This window comes from Oncorhynchus masou, chromosome 24 (genome assembly GCF_036934945.1).
Source record: "Oncorhynchus masou masou isolate Uvic2021 chromosome 24, UVic_Omas_1.1, whole genome shotgun sequence".
Classification (NCBI taxonomy): Eukaryota; Metazoa; Chordata; class Actinopteri; order Salmoniformes; family Salmonidae; genus Oncorhynchus; species Oncorhynchus masou.
The window spans coordinates 106,297,417-106,324,506 of record NC_088235.1 but is presented as its reverse complement, the minus strand read 5'-3'; the positions used below and the strand labels follow the sequence as shown (position 1 = coordinate 106,324,506).

Below are 27,090 nucleotides of genomic sequence, written 5' to 3'. Positions count from 1 at the left end.
GGCACTATGCATTGGGGCAGGTAGCATTCTCCTGGCTTCCATCGAACCCAGATTAGTTTTCTGGTGCCAGTTGGTGAAGCGTGACTCATCACTCCAGAGATTGCGTTTCCATTGCTCCAGAGTTCAATGGCGGCGAGCTTTACACCACTCCAGCAGACTTTTGGCATTGCGCATGGTGATCTTAGGTTTGTGTGCAGCTGCTTGGCCATGGAAACCCATTTCTTGAAGCTCCTGACGAACAGTTCATGTGCAGACGTTGCTTCCAGAGGAAGTATGGAACTCTGTAGTGAGTGTTGCAAATGAGGACAGACGCTTCAGCTTTTACACGCTTCAGCACTCAGCGGTCCCGTTCTGTGAGCTTGTATGGCCTACCACTTCGTGGCTGAGCCATTGTTGCCCCTAGATGTTTCTACTTCACAATAACAGCACTTACAGTTGGCCGGGGCAAATCTACCTTGGAAAGGTGGCATCCTATGACAGTGCCATATTGAAAGTCCCTGAGCTTTTCAGTAAGACCATTCTACCGTCAATGTTTGTCTATGGAGATTGCATGGCTATGTGCTCAGCTTTATACACCTGTCAGCAACGGGTGTGGCTGACAGGTGTATCCACTAATTTGTATCTATACTGTATATACTGTAAACATTATTAAAGGGACCAGTCTTCAGTGACTTAAATTCCTGCAATTTTATCCATTTTGCCATGGGGTTTTGTAGCGTGTATTTAAATACTGTATTCTCGAACGGCTCATTCTATTATTTATACTGCTGTACATTGCATTTTAGTTACACTGTTCACACACACACTGCATATTTATAGTCAACAAAAATGTAAATGCAACATGCAACAATTTCACTGAGTCACAGTTCACATACAGTAAGGAAATCAGTAAATTTAAATAAATGAATTCAGTCCTAATCTATGGATTTCTTATGACTGGGCCAGGGCGCAGCCATGGGTGGGCCTGGGAGGGCATAGGCCCACCCACTTGAGAGGCTGACCCATCCACTGGGGATCCAGGCCCAGCCAATCAGAAGGGCTTTATTACAGACAGAAATACTCCTCAGCCTTGTTCAGGGAGGTGACCAAGAAACCGATGGTCACTCTGGCAGAGCTCCAGAGTTCCTCTGTGGATATGGGAGAACCTTCCAGAAGGACAACCATCTTTGCAGCACTCCACCAATCAGGCCTTTATTGTAGAGTGGCCAGACGGAAGCCACTTCTCAGTAAAAGGCGCATGACAGCCCACTTGGAGTTTGCCAAAAGGCAACTAAAGAACAAGAGTCTCTGGTCTGATGTAACCAAGATTGAACTCTTCGTCCTGAATGCCAAGCATCACGTCTGGAGGAAACCTGGCACCATCCCTACGGTGAAGCATGGTGATGGCAACACCATGCGGTGGAGATGTTTTTCAGCGGCAGGGACTGGGAGATTAGTCAGGATTGAGGGAAAGATAAGCGGAACAAAGTATAGAGAGATCCTTGATGAAAACCTGGTCCAGAGTGCTCAAGACCTCAGACTGGGGTGAAGGTTCACCTTCCACCAGGACAATTGTGGCTTCGAGATAAGTCTCTGAATGTCCTTGAGTGGCCCAGCCAGAGCCCGGACTTGAACCTGATCAAACATCTCTGAAGAGACCTGAAAATAGCTGTGTAGCAATGCTCCCCATCCAATCTGACAGAGCTTGAGAGGATCTGCAGAGAAGAATGGGAGAAACCCCCCAAATACAGTTGTGCCAAGCTTGTAGCGTCATACCCAAGAAGACTCGGGGCTGTAATTACTGCCAAAGGTGCTTCAACAAAGTACTGAGTAAAGGGTCTGAATACTTATGTAAATGTGATATATCAGTTTTTTATTCTTTTATAAATTTGCAAAAATTATAAAACCTGTTTTTGCTTAGTCATTACAGGATATTGTGTGTACTGGATTCTTGACATAGCTCATTCTAATATATCTACTGCTTTCCATATCATTCTTAGTATTTATTCCGTAAATTCATACGGTGTACATACATATAGATTACATTTGGATTACTGTTACAGTGCTATTTGGGTTCATTGGATTCGTTCCCAACATTTCACGATTTCTTGTTGTTGTCGTTTTGATTATTTGTATACTTGTTTGACATTTTACTGCATTGTTAGGCGCTAGTAAAATAAGTATTTCGCCTCAAACTTTGTTTTGATTACCACTGAGGAGATGGACATGGCATCATGACATCATCTCTTTGTTTATTCAGGGTCCTCCGAAGGCAGGGGAGGTGCTGTATGAGGAACAGGTCCTCCATTTTGATTATACCCGGAAGTGGAAGGAGAGATACATGGTGGTTCGCGCCAACTACTGCCTGGAGTGTCACGACAGCTTTGAGGTGAGCAGGATGCTCTTATGACAGTCTTACTAACAGCCATGATATAGGACTGGGACCATCAACTACATTCAGATGCAGGAATACAAACTATTCAGCGGATGGTCAGGGGGCTGGAACATAATTACAAATCATTTGTAGACTGCAAATTGACCACAAGAAGCCCAAACAGATGTAATATTTGACAAAAACATAATAATTTCAAACCTTACATTTGTATACGACCATGGGAATACTATGGAACAGATTTCCAAAATTAAAATTAAAATCTCTATATATATTTGTGCCCACGAGCTGCCAGTTGGGGAACCCTGAGATAGGACATAGTCATTGGGCAACATTTGATCTGAATGTGTGAATAGGTGGCATACGGAAAATGAATACTTTAGCGAAATAAATACCAGAAAAAGATCCAGTAGCCCTAATGACTGTTCTGTTCCAGACCTTTGTGAAGGGTGTGCCCCCGCTCCACAAGCTGCTACCAACAGGAGGCACTGTGCTCACCTCAGAGGAGAAGTACATGGCCATGGTGGACCAATGCTTCCCTGTTTCTGAAACCAACAGTGAGTAGATCATGTAGAAGGTTGTCCGTTGTGGGCAACCATACTTGTGTGTATGACATTGAGTTGAGTTACAGTAAGTAAACAAAACTGACTAATGATGTCAAATCTGACTACCGATACTGTGCCTCTTTACTATTATTTATTACATTCAGCTATATTATGACTATATCTGTGTGTGTGGAGGTTAGGTTACACACTCTCTGTGTTGCTACACAACATTGCACACTCACTAGACAAATCCCTTTATTTCAGTCTCTATGGATTCTCTAGGAGTTCTACTTGTCCAGTGGAATTCCAATGCAAATACAATCTGTCCAAACCTTCTTTTTTTTACTTGGCAAGTCAGTTAAGAACAAATTCTCATTTTCAATGACGGCCTAGGAACTGTCTGTTCAGCCTGTTCAGGGGCAGAACAACAGATTTTTACCTTGTCAGCTTGGGGGTTTGAACTTGCAACCTTCCGGTTACTAGTCCAACACTCTAACCACTAGGCTACCCTGCCGCCCCAAACCTCCCTACTGGGACACAGAAGCATAGAGAAACCAGTCTTCATAAAACCAGACCGATAATACACCTGAACACTGATACAGCGTGTGTTTGACTGTTGGGAGATTATTTCATTTGGTCTCTGTTGCCATGCCGAACACTTCTTTTGAAAATTGGCATATTTCTGTATAATACTTTGTTGTTGCCCAAACTCCCACCTCAACTTATTTTAGCCGTGTAGAGAGCACAGTGAGTGGGTTTTCATTTTTTGGTCCAAGCTACTTTGGGAGAAGCAGCGTTACCTCTCCTGTAAAAGATGGCCACAGATGGACATAAATACTGTGTTCTGTAGCACATCTAATCATATATTTTCTCACGAGAGATGAACACGAACTTAAAAATACACACCTGATCATCAGCTGTTTGTGAGGTCGTTGGTAAAAAAAAAATGTAGAGTCAGGCGCAGGACACAGTTCTGAGTAATAATCCAAAATGTACTCAACAATAGGTAAGATTCCAACAAGGAACAAACACAATAATCCAAAGCACGAACAACGAGAACCCACATGACAAACAATAACACACAAAACAGAGAGGGAAATCAGAGGGTTAAATAAGGAACATAATTAATGGAATGGAAACCAGGTGTGTATGATCAAGACAAAACAAAATTAAAATGAAACATGGATCGGTGGTGTCTAGAAAGCCTGTGACGTCGACCGCTGAACGCCGCCCGAAGAAGGAGAGGGACCAACTTCGGCCGAAGTCGTGACAGTACCCCCCTTGACGCGCAGCACCAGCAGCACGCCGACACCGGCCTCGGGGATGACCCGGAGGACGAGACGCAGGGCGATCTGGATGGAGGCGGTGAAATTCCTGCAGTAATGATGGATCCAGGATGTCTTCCACCGGCACCCAGCATCTCTCCTCCGGACCGTGTCCCTCCCACTCCACAAGGTACTGAATGCCTCTCGACCGATGTCTTGAGTCCATGATGGCTCGCACAGTATACGCCGGGGCCCCCCGATATATAGAGGGGGCGGTGGAACCTTCCGCAACTCAGACTGCTGGAGCGGACCAGCCACCACCGGCCTGAGGAGAGACACATGGAACGAGGGGTTAATACGGTAATCAGGGGGAAGCTGTAACCTGTAACTCACCTCGTTCAGTCTCCTCAGTACTTTAAATGGCCCCACAAACCGCAGACCCAGCTTCCGGCAGGGCAGGCGGAGGGGCAGGTTTTGGGTCGAGAGCCAGACCCGATCACTGCCTCACTGCGGTGGCGGTCGGCACTTGCCTTCTGCCGCCTGATGGCCCGTTGTAAACGCACATGAGCAGTGTCCCATGTCACCTCTGAGTGCCGAAACCATTCATCCACCGCAGGAGCCTCGATCTGGCTCTGTTGCCATGGTGCCAGGACCGGCTGATAACCCAGCACACACTGAAAAGGAGATAGGTTACCTAGTACACACTGGAAAGGGGATAGGTTACCTAGCACACACTGGAAAGGAGAGAGGTTACCTAGCACACACTGGAAAGGAGATAGGTTACCTAGCACACACTGGAAAGGAGATAGGTTACCTAGCACACACTGGAAAGGAGAGAGGTTACCTAGTACACACTGAAAAGGAGATAGGTTACCTAGCACACACTGGAAAGGGGAGAGGTTAGTGGAAGAGTGGCAAAGGGAGTTGTGGGCCATCTCCACCCAGGGGATGAAAACCGACCACTCCCCCGGCCGGTCCTGGCAATAGGACGCAGAAACCTACCCACATCCTGGTTGACTCTCTCCACCTGCCTGTTACTGTCGGGGTGAAAACCTGAGGTCAGGCTGACCGAGACCCCCAGACGTTCCATAAATGCCCTCCAGACTTTAGACGTGAATTGGGGACCTCGATCAGAAACTATATCCTCAGGCACACCGTAGTGCCGGAATACATGGGTGAACAGGGCCTCCGCAGTCTGTAGAGCCGTAGGGAAAACGGGCTAAGGAAGGAGGCGGCAGGACTTAGAAAACCGATCCACAACGACTAGGATCGTGGTATTACCCCGTGACGGGGGAAGATCCGTCACGAAATCCACCGATAGGTGTGACCACGGAATGTACAGACGCCCAACTGGACACTGTGGGGAGTGGGCTCTGCACGTGACGCCCGCTCGATGTCCGCGTCCACCTACCATACCACCGGTGCCACCCGGCAAGAAGCTGGAATTATGGGAGTGTCATACATCCTGGACAGTGAGTCTGCCTTCATGTTCTGGGAACCTGGTCTGTAGGATAGAGTGAAAACAAAGCGGGTGAAAAACATGGCTCACCTCGCCTGGCGAGGGTTCAGCCTCCTAGCTGCCCGAATGTACTCCAGATTGCGGTGGTCAGTCCAAATGAGGAAATGGTGTTTAGCCCCCTCAAGCCAATGTCTCCACGCTTTCAGAGCCCTGACAACAGCTAACAGCTCCCGGTCCCCCACATCATAGTTTCGCTCCGCCGGTCTGAGCCTCTTCGAAAAGAAAGCTCAGGGGCGGAGTTTAGGTGGCGTACCCGAGCGCTGAGACAGCACAGCCCCTATCCCTGCCTCGGACGCGTCCACCTCTACTATGAACGCTAAGGAGGGATCAGGATGAGCCAACACGGGAGCCGAGGTAAACAGAGCCTTCAGGTGACCAAAAGCCCTGTCCGCCCCAGCTGTCCACTGCAGTCGCACCGGTCCCCCCTTCGGCAAGGAGGTAATGGGAGCTGCTCCCTGACCAAAACCCCGGATAAACCTCCGGTAGTAGTTGGCAAAACCTAAGAACCTCTACACCTCCTTTACCGTAGTTGGAGTCGGCCAATTACACACGGCTGAAATGCGGTCATTCTCCATCTCCACCCCTGATGTGGAAATGCGGTACCCTAGGAAGGAGACGGACTGCTGGAAGAACAGACATTTCTCAGCCTTGACTTACAGGTCACGCTCCAACAGTCGACCAAGCACCTTGCGCACCAGGGACACATGCTCGGCGCGTGTAACGGAGTATATTAGAATGTCATCTATATACACCACTACACCCTGTCCGTGCAGGTCCCTGAAAATCTCATCTACAAAGGATTGGAAGACTGATGGAGCATTCATCAACCCGTACGGCATGACTAGATATTCATAGTACCCAGAAGTAGTGCTAAATGCCGTCTTCCACTCATCCCCTCCCTTGATACGCACCAGGTTGTAAGTGCTCCTGAGGTCCAATTTTGTGAAGAAGCGTGCCCAGTGCAATGACTCTGTCATACTGGCTATGAGAGGTAGTGGGGTAACTGTATTTTATCGTGATCTTATTCAAACCTCGATAGTCAATACACGGGCGCAAACCTCCATCCTTGAGGAGACAGGTGAAATGGAAGGCCGAATGTATCCCCGTCCCAGAGATTTGGTGACATATGTTTCCATAGCCACTGTATCCTCCTGTGACAGAGGATACACATGACTCCTGGGAAGTGCAGCATCTACCAGAAGATTTATCTCACAATCCTCCGGTCGATGGGGTAGTAATTGAGTCGCCTTTTTTTTACAGAAGGCGAGTGCCAAATCGGCATTTTCGGGGAGAATGTGCATGGTGGATACCTGGTTTTGACTCTCCACCGCTGTGGCACCTAAGGAAACACCTACACACCTCCCTGAGCACTGACGAGACCATCCCTTGAGAGCCCTCTGTTGCCATGAAATAATCATGAGGATGAGGATCATGAGAGGCCAACCAGGGAAGGCCCAACACAACAGGAAACGCAGGAGAGTCGATCAGAAAGAGACTAATTCTCTCCCCATGTTTCTCCTGCGTTATCATACGGAGTAGAGCTGTGACCTCCCTGATTAGCCCTGACCCCAACAGACGACTAACTAAGGCATGTACTGGGAGAACTCAGGAAAGGCAACATACAACCACATGTGTGCAACAGGGAGCTCTGGGTGAGGTGTGTGCCTACTCACCTGAGATGATTCACCAGTGCTCCGCCTGCCACCTCCATTACCTGGAGAACCTCCCCAGCACCGACCAGCAGTGTGTCCTCTGCGGCCACAGTTGGTGCAGGGAACGGTCCCCCCTCCGGTCCCCCTCATAGCTGTACCTCCCAGCTCCATTGGGGTAGGATCAGATGTGCTGGGAGATGGAACTGACGGACCCCGATATGGACCTCCGCGGGATGCCAACAGGTTATCCAGCCGGATGGATAGGTCCAACAGCTGGTCCAGATTAAGGGTGGTGTTTCTGCAGGCTAACTCCCTACGAACGTCCCTGCGTAAACTACACCTGTAGTGGTCGATCAGGGCCCACTCACTCCATCCTGCGCCGGCGGCCAGTGTTAAAGTCCAGAGCGAACTCTTGAGCGCTCCTCATCCCTTGTCTTAAATGGAACAAGCGTTCCCCCGCCGCTTCCGGGCGGTTTTCGATCATCCACCTGAGGGGAGAGCGGCGGGGAACACTTGTAATTGTCCAACATCGGGCCTTCTTCTCCCCAGATGGCGTTGGCCCAGACCAGTGTTTTCCCAGTCAGACAAGAGATGAGTGCGCTCACTCTCTCGCGTCCCGAGGGGGCTGGCTGAACAGCTGCCAGGTAGAGCTCCAGCTGGAGTAGGAACCCCTGGCACCCGGCAGCCGTGCCATCATATGCTCCCGGGAGCGAGAGTCGAATCCCACTGGATTCTGATGTAGGAAGTGTGGATCTCTGGGTCGGTTGTTATGGGAGCTGGGAGGGTGCTGAATGGGGGAGTGGACAACCCCCTCTCTCCCTTCAATCCATGGTTTGCAGCATGCGATCCATGGCTGTACTGAGACTCTGTAACATGGTCGCGTGCTGCTGAACACGCTCCTCCATTGGGAGAGGAGGGCTGGCTGTACCTGCTTGACTGCATATTATGGTGCGTTATTCTGTGAGGTCGTTGGTAAAAATGAAAAATGCAGAGTCAGGCGCAGGACACAGTTCTGAGTAATAATCCAAAATGTACTCAACAATAGGTAAGATTCCAACAAGGAACAAACACAATAATCCAAAGCACGAACAACGAGAACCCACATGACAAACAATAACACACAAAACAAAGAGGGAAATCAGAGGGTTAAATAAGGAACATAATTAATGGAATGGAAACCAAGTGTGTATGATCAAGACAAAACAAAACGAAAATGAAACATGGATCGGTGGTGTCTAGAAAGCCGGTGACGTCGACCGTCGAACGCCGCCCGAAGAAGGAGAGGGACCAACTTCGGCCGAAGTCGTGACACTGTTTTATCCTTTGGAATAGCCAGCATTTTCCTCTAGTTGTCTAGCAAAACCAGGCCGGCTGGCGTGTGTGTGTGTGTGTGTGTGCATGCATACGTGTGTGTGTGTGTGTGTCATAAGTCCCATGCTATCGCCCAGCATGATACTGTATGTGTGATACTAATTGCTAGACATCCCAGTTTGGGTGTAACAGTAGTTTGAGATCACATTGTGTAGGTGTGTGTGTACTGTATGACCAGCAGGATGGTGTGTGTGTACTGTATGACCAGCAGGATGGTGTGTGTGTGTGTACTGTATGACCAGCAGGATGGTGTGTGTGTACTGTATGACCAGCAGGGTGGTGTGTGTGTACTGTATGACCAGCAGGATGGTGTGTGTGTACTGTATGACCTGCAGGATGGTGTGTGTGTGTACTGTATGACCAGCAGGATGGTGTGTGTGTACTGTATGACCAGCAGGATGGTGTGTGTGTACTGCATGACCAGCAGGGTGGTGTGTGTGTGTGTACTATATGACCAGCAGGGTGGTGTGTGTGTGTGTGTGTGTACTGTATGACCAGCAGGATGGTGTGTGTGTACTGTATGACCAGCAGGATGGTGTGTGTACTGTATGACCAGCAGGGTGGTGTGTGTGTACTGTATGACCAGCAGGATGGTGTGTGTTTGTACTGTATGACCAGCAGGGTGGTGTGTGTTTGTACTGTATGACCAGCAGGGTGGTGTGTGTGTGTGTGTACTGTATGACCAGCAGGGTGGTGTGTGTGTGTGTACTGTATGACCAGCAGGGTGGTGTGTGTGTGTGTGTACTGTATGACCAGCAGGGTGGTGTGTGTGTGTGTACTGTATGACCAGCAGGGTGGTGTGTGTGTGTACTGTATGACCAGCAGGATGGTGTGTGTGTACTGTATGACCAGCAGGGTGGTGTGTGTGTACTGTATGACCAGCAGGGTGGTGTGTGTGTGTGTACTGTATTACCAGCAGGATGGTGTGTTTGTACTGTATGACCAGCAGGGTGGTGTGTTTGTACTGTATGACCAGCAGGGTGGTGTGTGTGTGTGTACTGTATGACCAGCAGGATTGTGTGTGTGTGTATACTGTATGACCAGCAGGGTGGTGTGTGTGTACTGTATGTCCAGCAGGGTGGTGTGTGTGTACTGTATGACCAGCAGGGTGGTGTGTGTGTGTACTGTATGACCAGCAGGATGGTGTGTGTGTGTATACTGTATGACCAGCAGGATGGTGTGTGTGTACTGTATGACCAGCAGGGCGGTGTGTTTGTACTGTATGACCAGCAGGGTGGTGTGTGTGTGTATACTGTATGACCAGCAGGGTGGTGTGTGTGTACTGTATGACCAGCAGGATGGTGTGTGTGTGTATACTGTATGACCAGCAGGGTGGTGTGTGTGTACTGTATGACCAGCAGGGCGGTGTGTTTGTACTGTATGACCAGCAGGGTGGTGTGTGTGTGTGTACTGTATGACCAGCAGGATGGTGTGTGTGTACTGTATGACCAGTAGGGTGGTGTGTGTGTACTGTATGACCAGTAGGGTGGTGTGTGTGTGTACTGTATGACCAGCAGGATGGTGTGTGTGTACTGTATGACCAGTAGGGTGGTGTGTGTGTGTACTGTATGACCAGCAGGATGGTGTGTGTGTACTGTATGACCAGTAGGGTGGTGTGTGTGTGTGTACTGTATGACCAGTAGGGTGGTGTGTGTGTGTACTGTATGACCAGTAGGGTGGTGTGTGTGTGTACTGTATGACCAGTAGGGTGGTGTGTGTGTGTACTGTATGACCAGCAGGATGGTGTGTGTGTACTGTATGACCAGTAGGGTGGTGTGTGTGTACTGTATGACCAGTAGGGTGGTGTGTGTGTGTACTGTATGACCAGCAGGATGGTGTGTGTGTACTGTATGACCAGTAGGGTGGTGTGTGTGTGTACTGTATGACCAGCAGGATGGTGTGTGTGTACTGTATGACCAGTAGGGTGGTGTGTGTGTGTGTACTGTATGACCAGTAGGGTGGTGTGTGTGTGTGTACTGTATGACCAGTAGGGTGGTGTGTGTGTACTGTATGACCAGTAGGGTGGTGTGTGTGTGTACTGTATGACCAGCAGGATGGTGTGTGTGTTTCCATTGCAGATGTGAAGGAGGAGTTTGCCCCTCCTACAATCGGCATGCCTGGACAGTTCCCTGTGTACCTCAGGCTTCCGTACCGTAGAGATTACTACTTCTGCTTCCGACAGGAGGCTCGTCAAGATGCTTTCCTCTCCATCCTCTCTGACTGCATCCGTCACCAGAACCAAGGTAACTAACCAGCCAGAACGAACGGTTACCATGGTAGCAGGCTCGCCACACCAGCACTGAAGCAAAGATCCATAAGTGTATTTTAAATCCCATTTTCATGTACGGTCTCCTGAGGGAGGAGAGCAAACACAAAGCTCAGGTAGAACCAAGCCTGGGGCTGCAATTCTCTACCCTTCCCTCTGAAGTGTGCACTCGCTCACTCACTCACTCACCCCCTCTCTCGTGTATATGGGATGTGGTGGAAGCTCCCTCTGGCCCGCGTTTTCACCAACCCAATGTTTTGTAAGTGCACACTTTGTGGAGACAAGAAGGGAATTGGAACACAACTCAGGCGTAACTTCCTTCTTAAAAGACAAGCATCACACATTTCTTTCCACTGTCTTACACTTCTTTCTACCATTGTCTCTCCATCTCTCTCTCTCTCTCTCTCTCTCTCTCTCTCTCTCTCTCTCAGACTTCCTAAAGAAGAAGACGGTTGAGGTGCAGGCCTTCCTCAAGGCGGTCCACCTCTACAGACAAGAGAAGGGCCGTTATGACTCCTGGAACATGCTGATTGGCAGTGATGTCAGGGTAGATTACAGCCTGGTTCTGCTTTAAACACACATCGAATACTTATACCCTTGAACATCTCTCTCTCTCCTTTTAAAGGCACTATAGGAATGGAATCTCCATCCTGTTAGTTGATGGCAGTATAATTGGGCCATTGTGTGATCAGGGGACATTTGTAATAGCTGGAATGACTACCAGGAAGTTGAGTTAAAGTATTTCTGCTAGGAGGCTGCCATTGTCCTACTGTACTCACACACCTCCGCATTCACTTATTAGTGTGTGTGTGTGTGTGTGTGTGTGTGTGTGTGTGTGTGTGTGTGTGTGTGTGTGTGTGTGTGTCTCTCATCATAGTTAGTACCGTATGGAATGTTCTGGAATGTCAAGAGTAAAGCTGTTGCTCCCAGAGGGTTTCGTTGTGTAGTTGTGCTTGCAGTATCACTTACTGGTTTGCATGTTTGTCAGGGGTTATGAGGGGACAACTGTAGCTGTTTGATATACACACACTGTTTGTTAGGATGTTCACAAATATATATATTGTGTGTGCGTGTGTGTGTGTGTATATGTGTGTGTGTGTGTGTACAGGTACTTGCCAACTTGGTTATGGAGGAGCTGTTGCCGTCTCTGGAGAAGGATATGCTGCCTCATCTGAAAGCCAAGAAGACAGAGAGGAAGAGGGTGTGGTTCGCTGTGAGTCATACTCTTCTGTTCTGTAGTAGCTACTACAACACATGATCTTAGACCCTTACCCTCTGACCTCTCTCTGCTCTGTACCACAGACAATAGAAGCAGCTTATATCCTGGTGCAGGAGTGTCTGTTGGAGGGGCTGTCTGTTCTGAAGGAGGAGTGTAAGACGGCAGCTTGCCAGCAGGAGGTGCTGATACGTTCTGATATGGACTTGATCCTTCACTCTAGAACCTACCTGGAGGGAAAGCTTCGAGGTGACTACTTGCTAACACTGGAGAGAGAATCAATCCCAAATCAGCCCCTATATTATAACCATATATAGGGGTCAATTTAGCAAGAGAGTCAGGGGTTTTGACTTAAATGTAAATGTAAATGTAAGACAAAGATGCTGCCAGTCAGGCAGAGGATTGCATTCCATTGTGATTGATCTGTGTGTGCTTGGGGGACCTGGTCATTAGTACTTATTGGCTGCAGCAGCTGAGGTAGGTAGAGAGAGCACTGCTTTGAGATGAAAGGGAAGGTGCTAATGCTATCTTCTATTACTGTGCATCCACATGAGAGCTAACATGGCAGGTTAACTATTGACTCATCGCCTTATTGTTTTGTTATTTTCAGTGTTGTTGACATTGATACCTAGCTGCCTCCCTGTGAGCGTGACTGTCTCTGTTGAGTCAGCAGATGCCACTCACCAGGTCAGATAACTCTGAACACTGGGCTTTATACAATATTGATCTCCATTAAAACAGAGAGTTTACACAGGAGCCATGCCAATACCCTCCATCAAATGAGTTACAATTATCCAACTTAGACAGCAGCACTTAAGCTAACTTGTTTGATATTCTGGTTTTATTAGAACAGAAGCACTATAAATGAAATCCAGAGAGAGCTCAAACTGTGATTCAGTACCGTACTGTATCTTGGTCTATTGACCTAGCCCAAGCTTGTGATCTGAGGCATGTACAGTGCATTCGGAAAGGATTTAAGCAAAAGATACTAAGAATGATATGTAAAGCAGTAGATATATTAGAATGAGCTGTGTCAAGAATCCAGGAAATAAATATAATGAACAAAAATAGTGCATTTGGAAAGTATTCAGACCCCTTGACTTTTTCCACATTTTGTTATGTTACAGCCTTATTCCAAAATTGATAAAATAGTTGTTTTTCTCATCAATCTACATACCATACCTCATAATCACAGAGCAAAAAGAGGTTTTTAGAAATGTTTGGTAATTTATTCAACTTAAAAACATAATTACCTTATTTACAGTTGAAGTCAGAAGTTTACATACACTTGGGTTGGAGTCATTAAAACTCATTTTTCAACCACTCCACAAATTTCTTGTTAACAAACTATAGTTTTGGCAAGTCGGTTGGGACATCTACTTCGTGCATGACACAATTAATTTTTCCAACAATCGTTTACAGATTATTTCACTTATACTTCACTGTATCACAATTCCAGTGGGTCAGAAGTTTACAAACACTAAGTTGACTGTGCCTTTAAACAGCTTGGAAAATTCCAGAAAATGATGTCATGGCTTTAGAAGCTTCTGATTGGCTAATTGACATAATTTGAGTCAATTGGAGGTGTACCTGTGAATGCACTACCTTCAAACTCAGTGCCTCTTTGCTTGACATCATGGGAAAATCAAAAGAAATCAGCCAAGACCTCTGAAAAAAATTGTCGACCTCCACAAGTCTGGTTCATCCTTGGTAGCAATTTCCAAACGCCTGAAGGTACCACGTTCATCTGTACAAACAATAGTACACAAGTATGAACACCATCTGTCCACGCAGCCGTCATACCGCTCAGGAAGGAGACGTTCTGTCTCCTAGAGATGAACGTACTTTGGTGCGAAAAGTGCAAATCAATTTCAGAACAACAGCAAAAGACCTTGTGAAGATTCTGGAGGAAACAGGTACAAAAGTAGCTATATCCACAGTAAACATAACCTGAAAGGCCGCTCAACAAGGAAGAAGCCACTGCTCCAAAACCACCATAAAAAAGCCAGACTACGGTTCGCAACTGCACATGAGGACAAAGATCATACTTTTTGGAGAAATGTCCTCTGGTCTGATGAAACAAAAATATAACTGTTTGGCTATAATGACCATCGTTATGTTTGGAGGAAAAAGGGGGAGGCTTGCAAGCCGAAGAACACCATCCCAACCATGAAGCACGGGGGTGGTAGCATCATTATGTGGATATATTGAAGCAACATCTCAAGTTAAAGCTTGGTCGCAAATGGGTCTTCCAAATGGACAATGACCCCAAGCATACTTCCAAAGTTGTGGCAAAATAGCCTAAGGACAACAAAGTCAAGGTATTGAAGTGGCCATCACAAAGCACTGACCTCAATCCCATAGACAATGTGTGGGCAGAACTGAAAAGGTGTGTGTGAGCAAGGAGGCCTACAAACCTGACTCAGTTACACCAGCTCTGTCAGGAGGAATGGGTCAATATTCACTCAACTTATTGTGGGAAGCTTGTGGAAGGCTACCCGAAATGTTTGATCCAAGTTAAACAATTTAAAGGCAATGCTATCAAATACTAATGGAGTGTATGTAAACTTCTGAGCCACTGGGAATGTGATGGAAGAAATAAAAGCTGAAATAAATCATTCTCTCTACTATTATTCTAACATTTCACATTCTTAAAATAAAGTGGTGATCCGAACTGACCTAAGACAGGGAATTTTTACTAGGATTAAATGTCAAGAATTGTGAAATACTGAGTTTTTTTGTATTTGGCTAAGGTGTATGTAAACTTCCGACTTCAAACTCAGTTTTTCACAATTCCTGACATTTAATGCTGTGGGGATGTTTTTCAGCGGCAGGGACTGGGAAACTAGTTAGCATCGAGCGGAAAGATGAACGAAGCAGAGTACAGAGAGATCCTTGATGAAATTACCCTAAGCACACAGCTAAGACAAGGCAGGAGTGGCTTTGGGACAAGTCTCTAAATGTCCTTGAGTGGCCCAGCCAGACCCCGGACTTGAACACGATCGAACATCTCTGGAGAGACCTGAAAATAGCTGTGCAGTGACGCTCCCCATCCAACCTGACAGAACTTGAGAGAATCTGCAGAGTAGAATGGGAATAACTCCGCAAATACAGGTGTGCCCAAGAAGACTTGAGGTTGTAATGGCTGCAAAAGGTGCTTCAACAAAGTACTGAGTAAAGAGTCTGAATACTTATGTAAATGTGATATTTCAGTTTTATATTTTGAACATATTTGTAAACATTTCTAAAAACCTGTTTTTGCTTTGTCATTATGGGATATTGTGTGTAGAATGATGAGGGGGAAAAAAAATTCAATCCATTTTAGAATAAGGCTGTAACGTAACAAAATGTGGAAAAAGTCTAGGGGTCTGAATACTTACCGAATGCACTGTATCTATGAATCTCTTTCCTCCTGTAGCCAGTATATCAGAGTAGCTATTGACTCTCTCTTTCTGTAGCCAGTGTATCAGAGTAGCTAATGATTATCTCCTCCTGTAGCCAGTGTATCAGAGTAGCTATTGACTCTCTCCTCTTGAAGCCAGTGTATCAGAGTAGCTAATGATTATCTCCTCCTGTAGCCAGTGTATCAGAGTAGCTAATGACTCTCTCCTCTTGAAGCCAGTGTATCAGAGTAGCTATTGACTCTCTCTTTCTGTAGCCAGTGTATCAGAGTAGCTAATGATTATCTCCTCCTGTAGCCAGTGTATCAGAGTAGCTAATGATTATCTCCTTCTGTAGCAAGTGTATCAGAGTAGCTAATGACTCTCTCCTCTTGAAGCCAGTGTATCAGAGTAGCTAATGACTCTCTCCTCTTGAAGCCAGTGTATCAGAGTAGCTAATGACTCTCTCCTCTTGAAGCCAGTGTATCAGAGTAGCTAATGACTCTCTCCTCTTGAAGCCAGTGTATCAGAGTAGCTATTGACTCTCTCTTTCTGTAGCCAGTGTATCAGAGTAGCTAATGACTCTCTCCTCTTGAAGCCAGTGTATCAGAGTAGCTAATGACTCTCTCCTCTTGAAGCCAGTGTATCAGAGTAGCTATTGACTCTCTCTTTCTGTAGCCAGTATATCAGAGTAGCTAATGATTATCTCCTCCTGTAGCCAGTGTATCAGAGTAGCTAATGACTCTCTCCTCTTGAAGCCAGTGTATCAGAGTAGCTAATGACTCTCTCCTCTTGAAGCCAGTGTATCAGAGTAGCTATTGACTCTCTCTTTCTGTAGCCAGTGTATCAGAGTAGCTAATGACTCTCTCCTCTTGAAGCCAGTGTATCAGAGTAGCTAATGACTCTCTCCTCTTGAAGCCAGTGTATCAGAGTAGCTATTGACTCTCTCTTTCTGTAGCCAGTATATCAGAGTAGCTAATGATTATCTCCTCCTGTAGCCAGTGTATCAGAGTAGCTAATGACTCTCTCCTCTTAAGCCAGTGTATCAGAGTAGCTAATGACTCTCTCCTCTTGAAGCCAGTGTATCAGAGTAGCTAATGACTCTCTCCTCTTGTAGCCAGTGTATCAGAGTAGCTAATGACTCTCTCCTCTTGTAGCCAGTGTATCAGAGTAGCTAATGACTCTCTCCTCTTGTAGCCAGTGTATCAGAGTAGCTAATGACTCTCTACTATTGTAGTCAGTGTATCAGAGTAGCTAATGACTCTCTCCTCTTGAAGCCAGTGTATCAGAGTAGCTAATGACTCTCTCCTCTTGAAGCCAGTGTATCAGAGTAGCTAATGACTCTCTCCTCTTGAAGCCAGTGTATCAGAGTAGCTAATGATTATCTCCTTCTGTAGCCAGTGTATCAGAGTAGCTAATGACTCTCTCCTCTTGTAGCCAGTGTATCAGAGTAGCTATTGACTCTCTCCTCTTGAAGCCAGTGTATCAGAGTAGCTAATGACTCTCTCCTCTTGAAGCCAGTATATCAGAGTAGCTATTGACTCTCTCCTCTTGAAGCCAGTGTATCAGAGCCAGCAGAGAAGTTCTGTTCGGAGGGCGTGCAGCCCTACCTGGCCTCCATACTGGAGGAGCTCATGGGACCAATCAGCTCAGGGTTCCAGGAGGCACGGCTCCTAAGTGACAACCAGATGGACCAACTGTGTCAGGACTTCCAGGAGGGCGGTGTTACCGACAAACTCAAACAGGTGCGGACTTCCTCTCCTCCTTAAACAATCCTGTCTGAGCTATCGTTTCTCAAATCCTTTACCGTCAAACCCAGAGATTCTGCTGATCCCATTCACACCCATTTCTTCCTTTCTGTTCCTCTCCTTTTTCCACATTCCTTCCTATCTCCCATCCTCGTCATTCATTTTTTACCTCTGATCCCCCTCTCCTTCCCTCCGTTCCTCTCTCCAGGCCCTGGCTAAGCTGAGTAAGCCCAACCTGTTGAGTTGTTACCAGAGGATCAACTCTCTCCATGACCAGCTGCATGACCTGCAGGAACGTTTTGGCTTCTCCAACATCAGCAATCTGGTCCACAGCACCCAGATAGACCTGCAGCAGGTACACACACACACACACACACACACACACAAACTCATGCATGCAGACAGTACTGGTTCGAGATCAATCATCATAAATTGCTCTCTGTCAGTCCTCTCTAAGTGACCTAGTAACATTCTCCAGACATCAATGCTCCTCACAACGTGTCAGTTGTTGGGAATCAATCAGAACTAGATCTAACTCTGATGCCTGAACTGATCTGATGATCTAACTAGTAATGGACAGTTAGTTGTGTTATTCATTGATGAGCTCAAAGTTCATAATAATAATATTAACTTTATTTGAATTGCGCTTTTCAATACAAGTGACGAATCAAAAATCAAATCAAATTGATTTATATAGCCCTTCGTACATCAGCTGATATCTCAAAGTGCTGTACAGAAACCCAGCCGAAAACGCCAAACAGCAAGCAATGCAGGTGTAGAAGCACGGTGGTTAGGAAAAACTCCCTAGGAAGAAACCTAGAGAGGAACCAGGCTATGTGGGGTGGCCAGTCCTCTTCTGGCTGTGCCGGGTAGAGATTATAACAGAACATGGCCAAGATGTTCAAATGTTCATAAATGACCAGCATGGTCGAATAATAATAAGGCAGAACAGTTGAAACTGGAGCAGCAGCACGGCCAGGTGGACTGGGGACAGCAAGGAGTCATCATGTCAGGTAGTCCTGGGGCATGGTCCTAGGGCTCAGGTCCTCCGAGAGAGAGAAAGAAAGAGAATTAGAGAGAGCATATGTGGGGTGGCCAGTCCTCTTCCGGCTGTGCCGGGTGGGGATTATAACAGAACATGGCCAAGATGTTCAAATGTTCATAAATGACCAGCATGGTCGAATAATAATAAGGTAGAACAGTTGAAACTGGAGCAGCAGCACGGCCAGGTGGACTGGGGACAGCAAGGAGTCATCATGTCAGGTAGTCCTGGGGCATGGTCCTAGGGCTCAGGTCCTCCTCCGAGAGAGAAGGAGAGAATTAGAGAATGCACACTTAGATTCACACAGGACACTGAATTGGACAGGAGAAGTACTCCAGATATAACAAACTGACCCCAGCTTCACAAAGTGCTTCACATCATCCAATAATTTAAAAAAGCACAAACAAATAAATAAATACAGGAGGAAGGACAATTAAAAAATATAGCTAATTCAAATCATACATTGGAATCACACATTAAAAGCATCTTTATAAAAGTGTGTCTTCAACAGGGATTTAAAAAAAGACACTGAATCTGCAAGCCTGATCTCCTCTGGCAGACAACTCCAACGTCTAGGGGCTCTAATGGTACAGGAAATGCCTGGTCTCCTCTGGCAGACAACTCCAAAGTCTAGGGGCTCTAATGGTACAGGAAATGCCTGGTCTCCTTTGGCAGACAACTCCAAAGTCTAGGGGCTCTAAAGGTACAGGAAATGCCTGGTCTCCTCTGGCAGACAACTCCAAAGTCTAGGGGCTCTAATGGTACAGGAAATGCCTGGTCTCCTCTGGCAGACAACTCCAAAGTCTAGGGGCTCTAATGGTACAGGAAATGCCTGGTCTCCTCTGGCAGACAACTCCAAATTCTAGGGGCTCTAATGGTACAGGAAATGCCTGGTCTCCTTTGGCAGACAACTCCAAGGTCTAGGGGCTCTAATGGTACAGGAAATGCCTGGTCTCCTCTGGCAGACAACTCCAAAGTCTAGGGGCTCTAATGGTACAGGAAATGCCTGGTCTCCTCTGGCAGACAACTCCAAAGTCTAGGGGCTCTAATGGTACAGGAAATGCCTGATCTCCTCTGGCAGACAACTCCAAAGTCTAGGGGCTCTAATGGTACAGGAAATGCCTGGTCTCCTCTGGCAGACAACTCCAAAGTCTAGAGGCTCTAATGGTACAGGAAATGCCTGGTCTCCTCTGGCAGACAACTCCAAAGTCTAGGGGCTCTAATGGTACAGGAAATGCCTGGTCTCCTCTGGCAGACAACTCCAAAGTCTAGGGGCTCTAATGGTACAGGAAATGCCTGGTCTCCTTTGGCAGACAACTCCAAAGTCTAGGGGCTCTAATGGTACAGGAAATGCCTGGTCTCCTCTGGCAGACAACTCCAAAGTCTAGGGGCTCTAATGGTACAGGAAATGCCTGGTCTCCTCTGGCAGACAACTCCAAAGTCTAGGGGCTCTAATGGTACAGGAAATGCCTGGTCTCCTCTGGCAGACAACTCCAAAGTCTAGGGGCTCTAATGGTACAGGAAATGCCTGGTCTCCTCTGGCAGACAACTCCAAAGTCTAGGGGCTCTAATGGTACAGGAAATGCCTGGTCTCCTCTGGCAGACAACTCCAAAGTCTAGGGGCTCTAATGGTACAGGAAATGCCTGGTCTCCTTTGGCAGACAACTCCAAAGTCTAGGGGCTCTAATGGTACAGGAAATGCCTGGTCTCCTCTGGCAGACAACTCCAAAGTCTAGGGGCTCTAATGGTACAGGAAATGCCTGGTCTCCTCTGGCAGACAACTCCAAAGTCTAGGGGCTCTAATGGTACAGGAAATGCCTGGTCTCCTCTGGCAGACAACTCCAAAGTCTAGGGGCTCTAATGGTACAGGAAATGCCTGGTCTCCTTTGGCAGACAACTCCAAAGTCTAGGGGCTCTAATGGTACAGGAAATGCCTGGTCTCCTCTGGCAGACAACTCCAAAGTCTAGGGGCTCTAATGGTACAGGAAATGCCTGGTCTCCTCTGGCAGACAACTCCAAAGTCTAGGGGCTCTGATGGTACAGGAAATGCCTGGTCTCCTCTGGCAGACAACTCCAAAGTCTAGGGGCTCTAATGGTACAGGAAATGCCTGGTCTCCTTTGGCAGACAACTCCAAAGTCTAGGGGCTCTAATGGTACAGGAAATGCCTGGTCTCCTCTGGCAGACAACTCCAAAGTCTAGGGGCTCTAATGGTACAGGAAATGCCTGGTCTCCTCTGGCAGACAACTCCAAAGTCTAGGGGCTCTGATGGTACAGGAAATGCCTGGTCTCCTCTGGCAGACAACTCCAAAGTCTAGGGGCTCTAATGGTACAGGAAATGCCTGGTCTCCTCTGGCAGACAACTCCAAAGTCTAGGGGCTCTAATGGTACAGGAAATGCCTGGTCTCCTCTGGCAGACAACTCCAAAGTCTAGGGGCTCTAATGGTACAGGAAATGCCTGGTCTCCTCTGGCAGACAACTCCAAAGTCTAGGGGCTCTAATGGTACAGGAAATGCCTGGTCTCCTTTGGCAGACAACTCCAAAGTCTAGGGGCTCTAATGGTACAGGAAATGCCTGGTCTCCTCTGGCAGACAACTCCAAAGTCTAGGGGCTCTAATGGTACAGGAAATGCCTGGTCTCCTCTGGCAGACAACTCCAAAGTCTAGGGGCTCTAATGGTACAGGAAATGCCTGGTCTCCTCTGGCAGACAACTCCAAAGTCTAGGGGCTCTAATGGTACAGGAAATGCCTGATCTCCTCTGGCAGACAACTCCAAAGTCTAGGGGCTCTAATGGTACAGGAAATGCCTGGTCTCCTCTGGCAGACAACTCCAAAGTCTAGGGGCTCTAATGGTACAGGAAATGCCTGGTCTCCTCTGGCAGACAACTCCAAAGTCTAGGGGCTCTAATGGTACAGGAAATGCCTGGTCTCCTTTGGCAGACAACTCCAAAGTCTAGGGGCTCTAATGGTACAGGAAATGCCTGGTCTCCTCTGGCAGACAACTCCAAAGTCTAGGGGCTCTAATGGTACAGGAAATGCCTGATCTCCTCTGGCAGACAACTCCAAAGTCTAGGGGCTCTAATGGTACAGGAAATGCCTGGTCTCCTCTGGCAGACAACTCCAAAGTCTAGGGGCTCTAATGGTACAGGAAATGCCTGGTCTCCTCTGGCAGACAACTCCAAAGTCTAGGGGCTCTAATGGTACAGGAAATGCCTGGTCTCCTTTGGTTTTCAACCTAGACTTTGGACTGGTCAATACTGCCCTGCCAGAGGGTATCAGGCTGGGTCTTGGCTCATAGGGATCGGAGAAATAAACCAAGCCTGACCTTAAAGGTGGGGCAACGACAACAACACACTCAATTGTCTCATACAGAACTCTTTAGTTGTGGGTAGAAATCAGGGAACAGAAGTAATTCACTCTGTCTTTAACTGCAGCATTGTCATTTGTCATCAGCTTAAAGTTTGCAGGTCTTCCACTTACTGTTCATTAACCCTTTCTAACATTGATTTGTACGGCACCAGTCGGGTCATTTAACCAAGATGACATTCTGGCAGTTTATTCTTTGTTTGTTTTCACTGGTGCCACTGAGGCTAACTTCCTCCCCGTGCCCTGTTTCAGCTGATTGAAAACGCAGCGTACTCCTTTGAGCTGCTACTCTACAAGGCCAAAGAAAACAGCACAGACAATGTAGGCTCTGCCATGGAGAAGTCCAGGCACATGGTGCTCAAGGTACGCTTTTTATCCACCACTACACCTCTGTTTATTAAGAGCATCTCACGGAGACAAGCACGGATCAAGATACATGTTATATGCTAATTACCTGTGTGTGTGTTACAGCAATATGATTACGACAGCAGCACAGTGAGGAAGAGGATCTTTCAGGAGGCCTTGGTGGGGATCACTCTACCTCATATTAAGAAGAACCTGGCCCCAACCTGCAAATCAGTCAGTCAATACACACACTGTACCCTTTACCATAACACACACACACACACACACACACACACACACACACACACACACACACACACACACCTATGTCTTACTATACTTGTGAGGACCAACAATTGATTCCCATTCAAACTACAATTTTCCCTGATCCTAGTTGGTTTACTATTCTTGTGACAACTTTTGATATTCACAAGTATAGTAAACAATGCACACACACACACACACACACACACACACACACATTTTCATCTTCTTAGTATCCTTAAAAGGCATGACTGTTTAAAAAATAACAGCCCATGGAAATAATTGTCTCTGTGTCTTTAGGATCTGCAGGGTCTTGAACAGTTCATTGATGCAGACTATTCCAACTTCGTCCATGTGGAGAATATCTATGAGGACATTCTGCTGCAGAGTCTGGGCAAGGAAGTCAGCAAAGGTACAGAGTTATTATTTTATTAGACAATTATTACTTTTGTCTTACTCAAATGTAAGGCATATTTCAGGCATTACCCTCTCTATTCACCTACATCACTGTTGTTGTTGTTAATGTTGTTGTTGTTGTCAATGTTAATGTTGTTGTTGTTGTTGTCAATGTTAATGATGGTGTTGTTGTTGTGAATGTTATTGTTAATGTTGTTGTTGTCAATGTTGTTGTTGTTGTTGTTGTTAATGATGTTGTTGTTGTTCTTAATGATGTTGTTGTTAATGATGTTCTTAATGATGTTGTTGTCAATGTTATTGTTAATGTTGTTGTTGTTAATATTGTTGTTGTTAATGTTGTCGTCGTTAATGTTGTTGTTAATGATGTTGATGTTGTTGTTAATGATGTTGTTGTAAATGATGTTGTTGTTCATGTTCATGTTGTTAATGATGTTGTTCATATTGTTGTTGTTAATGATGTTGTTGTTAATGTTGTTAATGTTGTTGTTGTTCATTTTGATGTTGTTAATGTTGTTCATGATGTTGTCGTTAATGTTGTTGTTAATGTCGTTAATGATGTGATGTTGTTAATGTTGTTGTTGTTGTCAATGTTGTTGTTGTTGTTGTCAATGTTAATGATGGTGTTGTTGTTGTGAATGTTATTGTTAATGTTGTTGTTGTCAATGTTGTTGTTGTTAATGATGTTGTTGTTGTTCTTAATGATGTTGTTGTTAATGATGTTCTTAATGATGTTGTTGTCAATGTTATTGTTAATGTTGTTGTTGTTAATGATGTTGTTCATATTGTTGTTGTTAATGATGTTGTTGTTAATGTTGTTAATGTTGTTGTTGTTCATTTTGATGTTGTTAATGATGTTGTTGTTAATGTTGTTCATGATGTTGTCGTTAATGTTGTTGTTAATGTCGTTAATGATGTGATGTTGTTAATGATGTTGTTGTTAATGATGTTGTTAATGTTGTTGTTGTTGATGTTGTTGTTGTTACCTAAACCTCTATCTATTTTGATCTGCAGTGGTGAAGGACGCAGCCAGCCTAAAGAAACACAACCTGTTCACAGACAGCAGGGACCCCCTGAGCCAGACCAGCCGCTCCAGTCTCCTCTCCATCCCATCCACCCCCAGCAGCCCAGCCAGGGTGCCGTTCTCCCCCACACATCTCCAGACCTCTACCTTCATCCAGACCCAACCTGAGACCCAGCCACAGGCTGAGGTACCAGCACCAGCTAAGCCTGTCTCTCCTGACCTGAGCAACGGTCTGGCGCTCGTTGGGGGGGCACAGGGGGACCCCCCAAGTGCCGTGTTGAAGGCAGAACAGAACAAGGCGGAGGCGGTGTCAGGGGCCACATTAGAGATTGAGGCCCTGGGGGCCAGTATTGCACCTCATGTTGCAGCTCCAGTGGAGAAGCTAGTCAAGGTGGAGAACACAGTCAGTACACATGAGACACCTGTAGTGGCTGAGACAAAAACGGAGGACATGTCTGAACCAACTGAGACAGCTCAAGTGGATACCCCTGTCCTAACTGAGACAGATACAGAGAAAATGCCCACCCCTGAAGATGCTGTGGAGGTGGAGAAGACAGTAGTAACAGGCATACTAACTACAGTAGCACAAAGCGAAGCCCCTTCTCCCAGTCCGGTCCCTGACCCTTCCCCTGTCCCTGTTTGTGTTGTCAAGCCTGTAGCTGTCATTGACCCTATAGCTGTTGAAGACTCAGTAGCAGAGCACATGGCTTCACTCACAATCACCACTACTGAGACAGAGGCTGAGACAGAGGCTGAGAGTGAAAGCGGTCCTCCTAACAGTGACCCAGTAGCGGCCTCTAGTGGCGAGCAGCCTGTAACTGCGCCACCAGCAGACGCCAGCCTTGCTGCAGCAGCAGAGACCAAGGATGTGCCAGCCTCATCCTCCGCTATCCCAGATGATGGGGATGATACAGAGAGCGAGTCTGCCCCCTCCGACATCGAGATCCCTGGTGATGATGGTGTCACGAGAGCAGCAGCCCCCACTGATAAGGTCAAAGTGTCACAGAGCAATGGAGTGGAGTGTAGCATTTCTGTGACCTCTAACCTTGCAGTAGAGGTCTGCATGAGTGAAACACCAGTCGGTATCGCCACCAATCCCCCTGTAGAAGTATCAGAGGGTAACCCCGTTCCCCCTAGCGACGCCCCGGTCTCTGAAGCAACAGGAGGCGTTAACGGAGAAGCTAGCGTTGAAGTCACTGCTGGTGCTTATTCCACCGTAGCATCAGCAACCAATTTGAATGTAGTCCCTCCACAGCCCCAGCCAGACTCCCAGGCCACCGTCGCTGCTGAACCCACCAAAGAAGCCCTCCAGGCTGTGGAGCCCGCTGAGCCTGCTCCCCAGGCCATGGACTGTGTGAAAGAGATCCGGGACCTGGTGGTGGCGGTGTTTGAAGTGGAGGAGGTAATCCAGCGCTACCCATATGAGGGAGGGGTGGCCAGTGAGGTGCCTGATATCACACAGAGAATAAATGAAGACAAGGACCCCATTCTTTAAATCACTGCAATTGTGAGCAGTATGAAAATGTTATAGACGATAACCTCGCTGTTGTCGAACCCAAACACTATATTGACTGAGGTTACCCTCACCATCAAGTACAAACATTGAACTGTTACACAAGCATAAAACTGCACGCTTCCATAAAATCTCAGTGGTAAAATATGAATATATACAATTGTGTTTATGAGAAGATTAATGTAGTGAGATATGGGCATAAATAGAATATCAAGTTAGGGACCAAGAAAAAGCCAATTAATTTGGTACACATCAAATTGACTATTGCAATTGTGTGTAACTATCTCCACTTGTCATTGTGTTTAAACAAATCTATGTCCCTACATATGAATATGCATAGATTCAAGATGATTCAGACACCGTTTGTGTTACATTTTAAAGTCAACAGCACTGCCATATATTGAATGGGTCTGAGTAACAATGGGAGGGTTCTACATATGGAGGAAGATGTTCTGTTCTGTGTGCTTTGACTTGAAGGATTTTTCTCATCAGTTAATATAGAGTTATGCATGCTCATACTCAATCACCAGCTAGTCCACCAAGATACCAGTAAGATACCACTAGATGAGGTTCTACGGTTCTTCCCTCGTGTCTACTGCATGCTCATACTCAATCACCAGCTAGTCCACCAAGATACCAGTAAGATACCACTAGATGAGGTTCTACAGTTCTTTCCTCGTGTCTACTGCATGCTCATACTCAATCACCAGCTAGTCCACCAAGATACCAGTAAGATACCACTAGATGAGGTTCTACGGTTCTTCCCTCGTGTCTACTGCATGCTCATACTCAATCACCAGCTAGTCCACCAAGATACCAGTAAGATACCACTAGATGAGGTTCTACGGTTCTTCCCTCGTGTCTACTGCATGCTCATACTCAATCACCAGCTAGTCCACCAAGATACCAGTAAGGAACCACTAGATGAGGTTCTACGGTTCTTTCCTCGTGTCTACTGCATGCTCATACTCAATCACCAGCTAGTCCACCAAGATACCAGTAAGATACCACTAGATGAGGTTCTACGGTTCTTCCCTCGTGTCTACTGCATGCTCATACTCAATCACCAGCTAGTCCACCAAGATACCAGTAAGATACCACTAGATGAGGTTCTACGGTTCTTCCCTCGTGTCTACTGCATGCTCATACTCAATCACCAGCTAGTCCACCAAGATACCAGTAAGATACCACTAGATGAGGTTCTACGGTTCTTCCCTCGTGTCTACTGCATGCTCATACTCAATCACCAGCTAGTCCACCAAGATACCAGTAAGATACCACTAGATGAGGTTCTACGGTTCTTCCCTCGTGTCTACTGCATGCTCATACTCAATCACCAGCTAGTCCACCAAGATACCAGTAAGATACCACTAGATGAGGTTCTACGGTTCTTTCCTCGTGTCTACTGCCTTGTTTCCATGAAGAATGATTACCACCTATTTCCAATAGATGTGGTTGCTATGGAGACTGGTCCAGTGACTTTATTCCTGAATGACTAATAGCCGTGTTGAAACAGTGCCTGTGTTTTCATACATGACATGTTACACAGTCATTTTGTGAAGGGGCTATGCGGATTTGTGTATGTATAGTCAAGTCTGAAAAATATACTGTAAAATAAAGTATGAAGTCTACAAAAACAAGACAGCCGTCCATTGCTTGTGTGTTGGGAAAATACATAAAATAACCCTTTTATTTGACCATAAAACAAATACAACAAATTTAATGTGTGTTTGTCTTCCATTAGAACTGAGGGTTGAATAGTTGTGCTTATGGTGCACACAACTAGCTGAAA

At 46.5% G+C, this 27,090-nt stretch overlaps 1 protein-coding gene across 1 annotated transcript in view; it reads left to right on the top strand.

The window, feature by feature from the left end:
* The window catches only part of niban1a (niban apoptosis regulator 1a), a 38,692-nt gene extending 11,754 nt beyond the window's left edge, over positions 1 to 26,938 (top strand). Inside the window, exons 3-14 of the mRNA XM_064935995.1 lie at positions 2,240 to 2,368; positions 2,808 to 2,928; positions 10,802 to 10,966; positions 11,421 to 11,536; positions 12,098 to 12,202; positions 12,292 to 12,454; positions 17,143 to 17,330; positions 17,542 to 17,688; positions 21,991 to 22,101; positions 22,210 to 22,317; positions 22,648 to 22,759; positions 23,776 to 26,938. Coding sequence (XP_064792067.1) covers positions 2,240 to 2,368; positions 2,808 to 2,928; positions 10,802 to 10,966; positions 11,421 to 11,536; positions 12,098 to 12,202; positions 12,292 to 12,454; positions 17,143 to 17,330; positions 17,542 to 17,688; positions 21,991 to 22,101; positions 22,210 to 22,317; positions 22,648 to 22,759; positions 23,776 to 25,280 — 2,970 coding nt within the window. The 3' untranslated portion in view covers positions 25,281 to 26,938. The remainder of the gene's footprint in view (positions 1 to 2,239; positions 2,369 to 2,807; positions 2,929 to 10,801; positions 10,967 to 11,420; positions 11,537 to 12,097; positions 12,203 to 12,291; positions 12,455 to 17,142; positions 17,331 to 17,541; positions 17,689 to 21,990; positions 22,102 to 22,209; positions 22,318 to 22,647; positions 22,760 to 23,775) is intronic.
* The last annotated feature ends 152 nt before the right edge of the window (positions 26,939 to 27,090 follow it).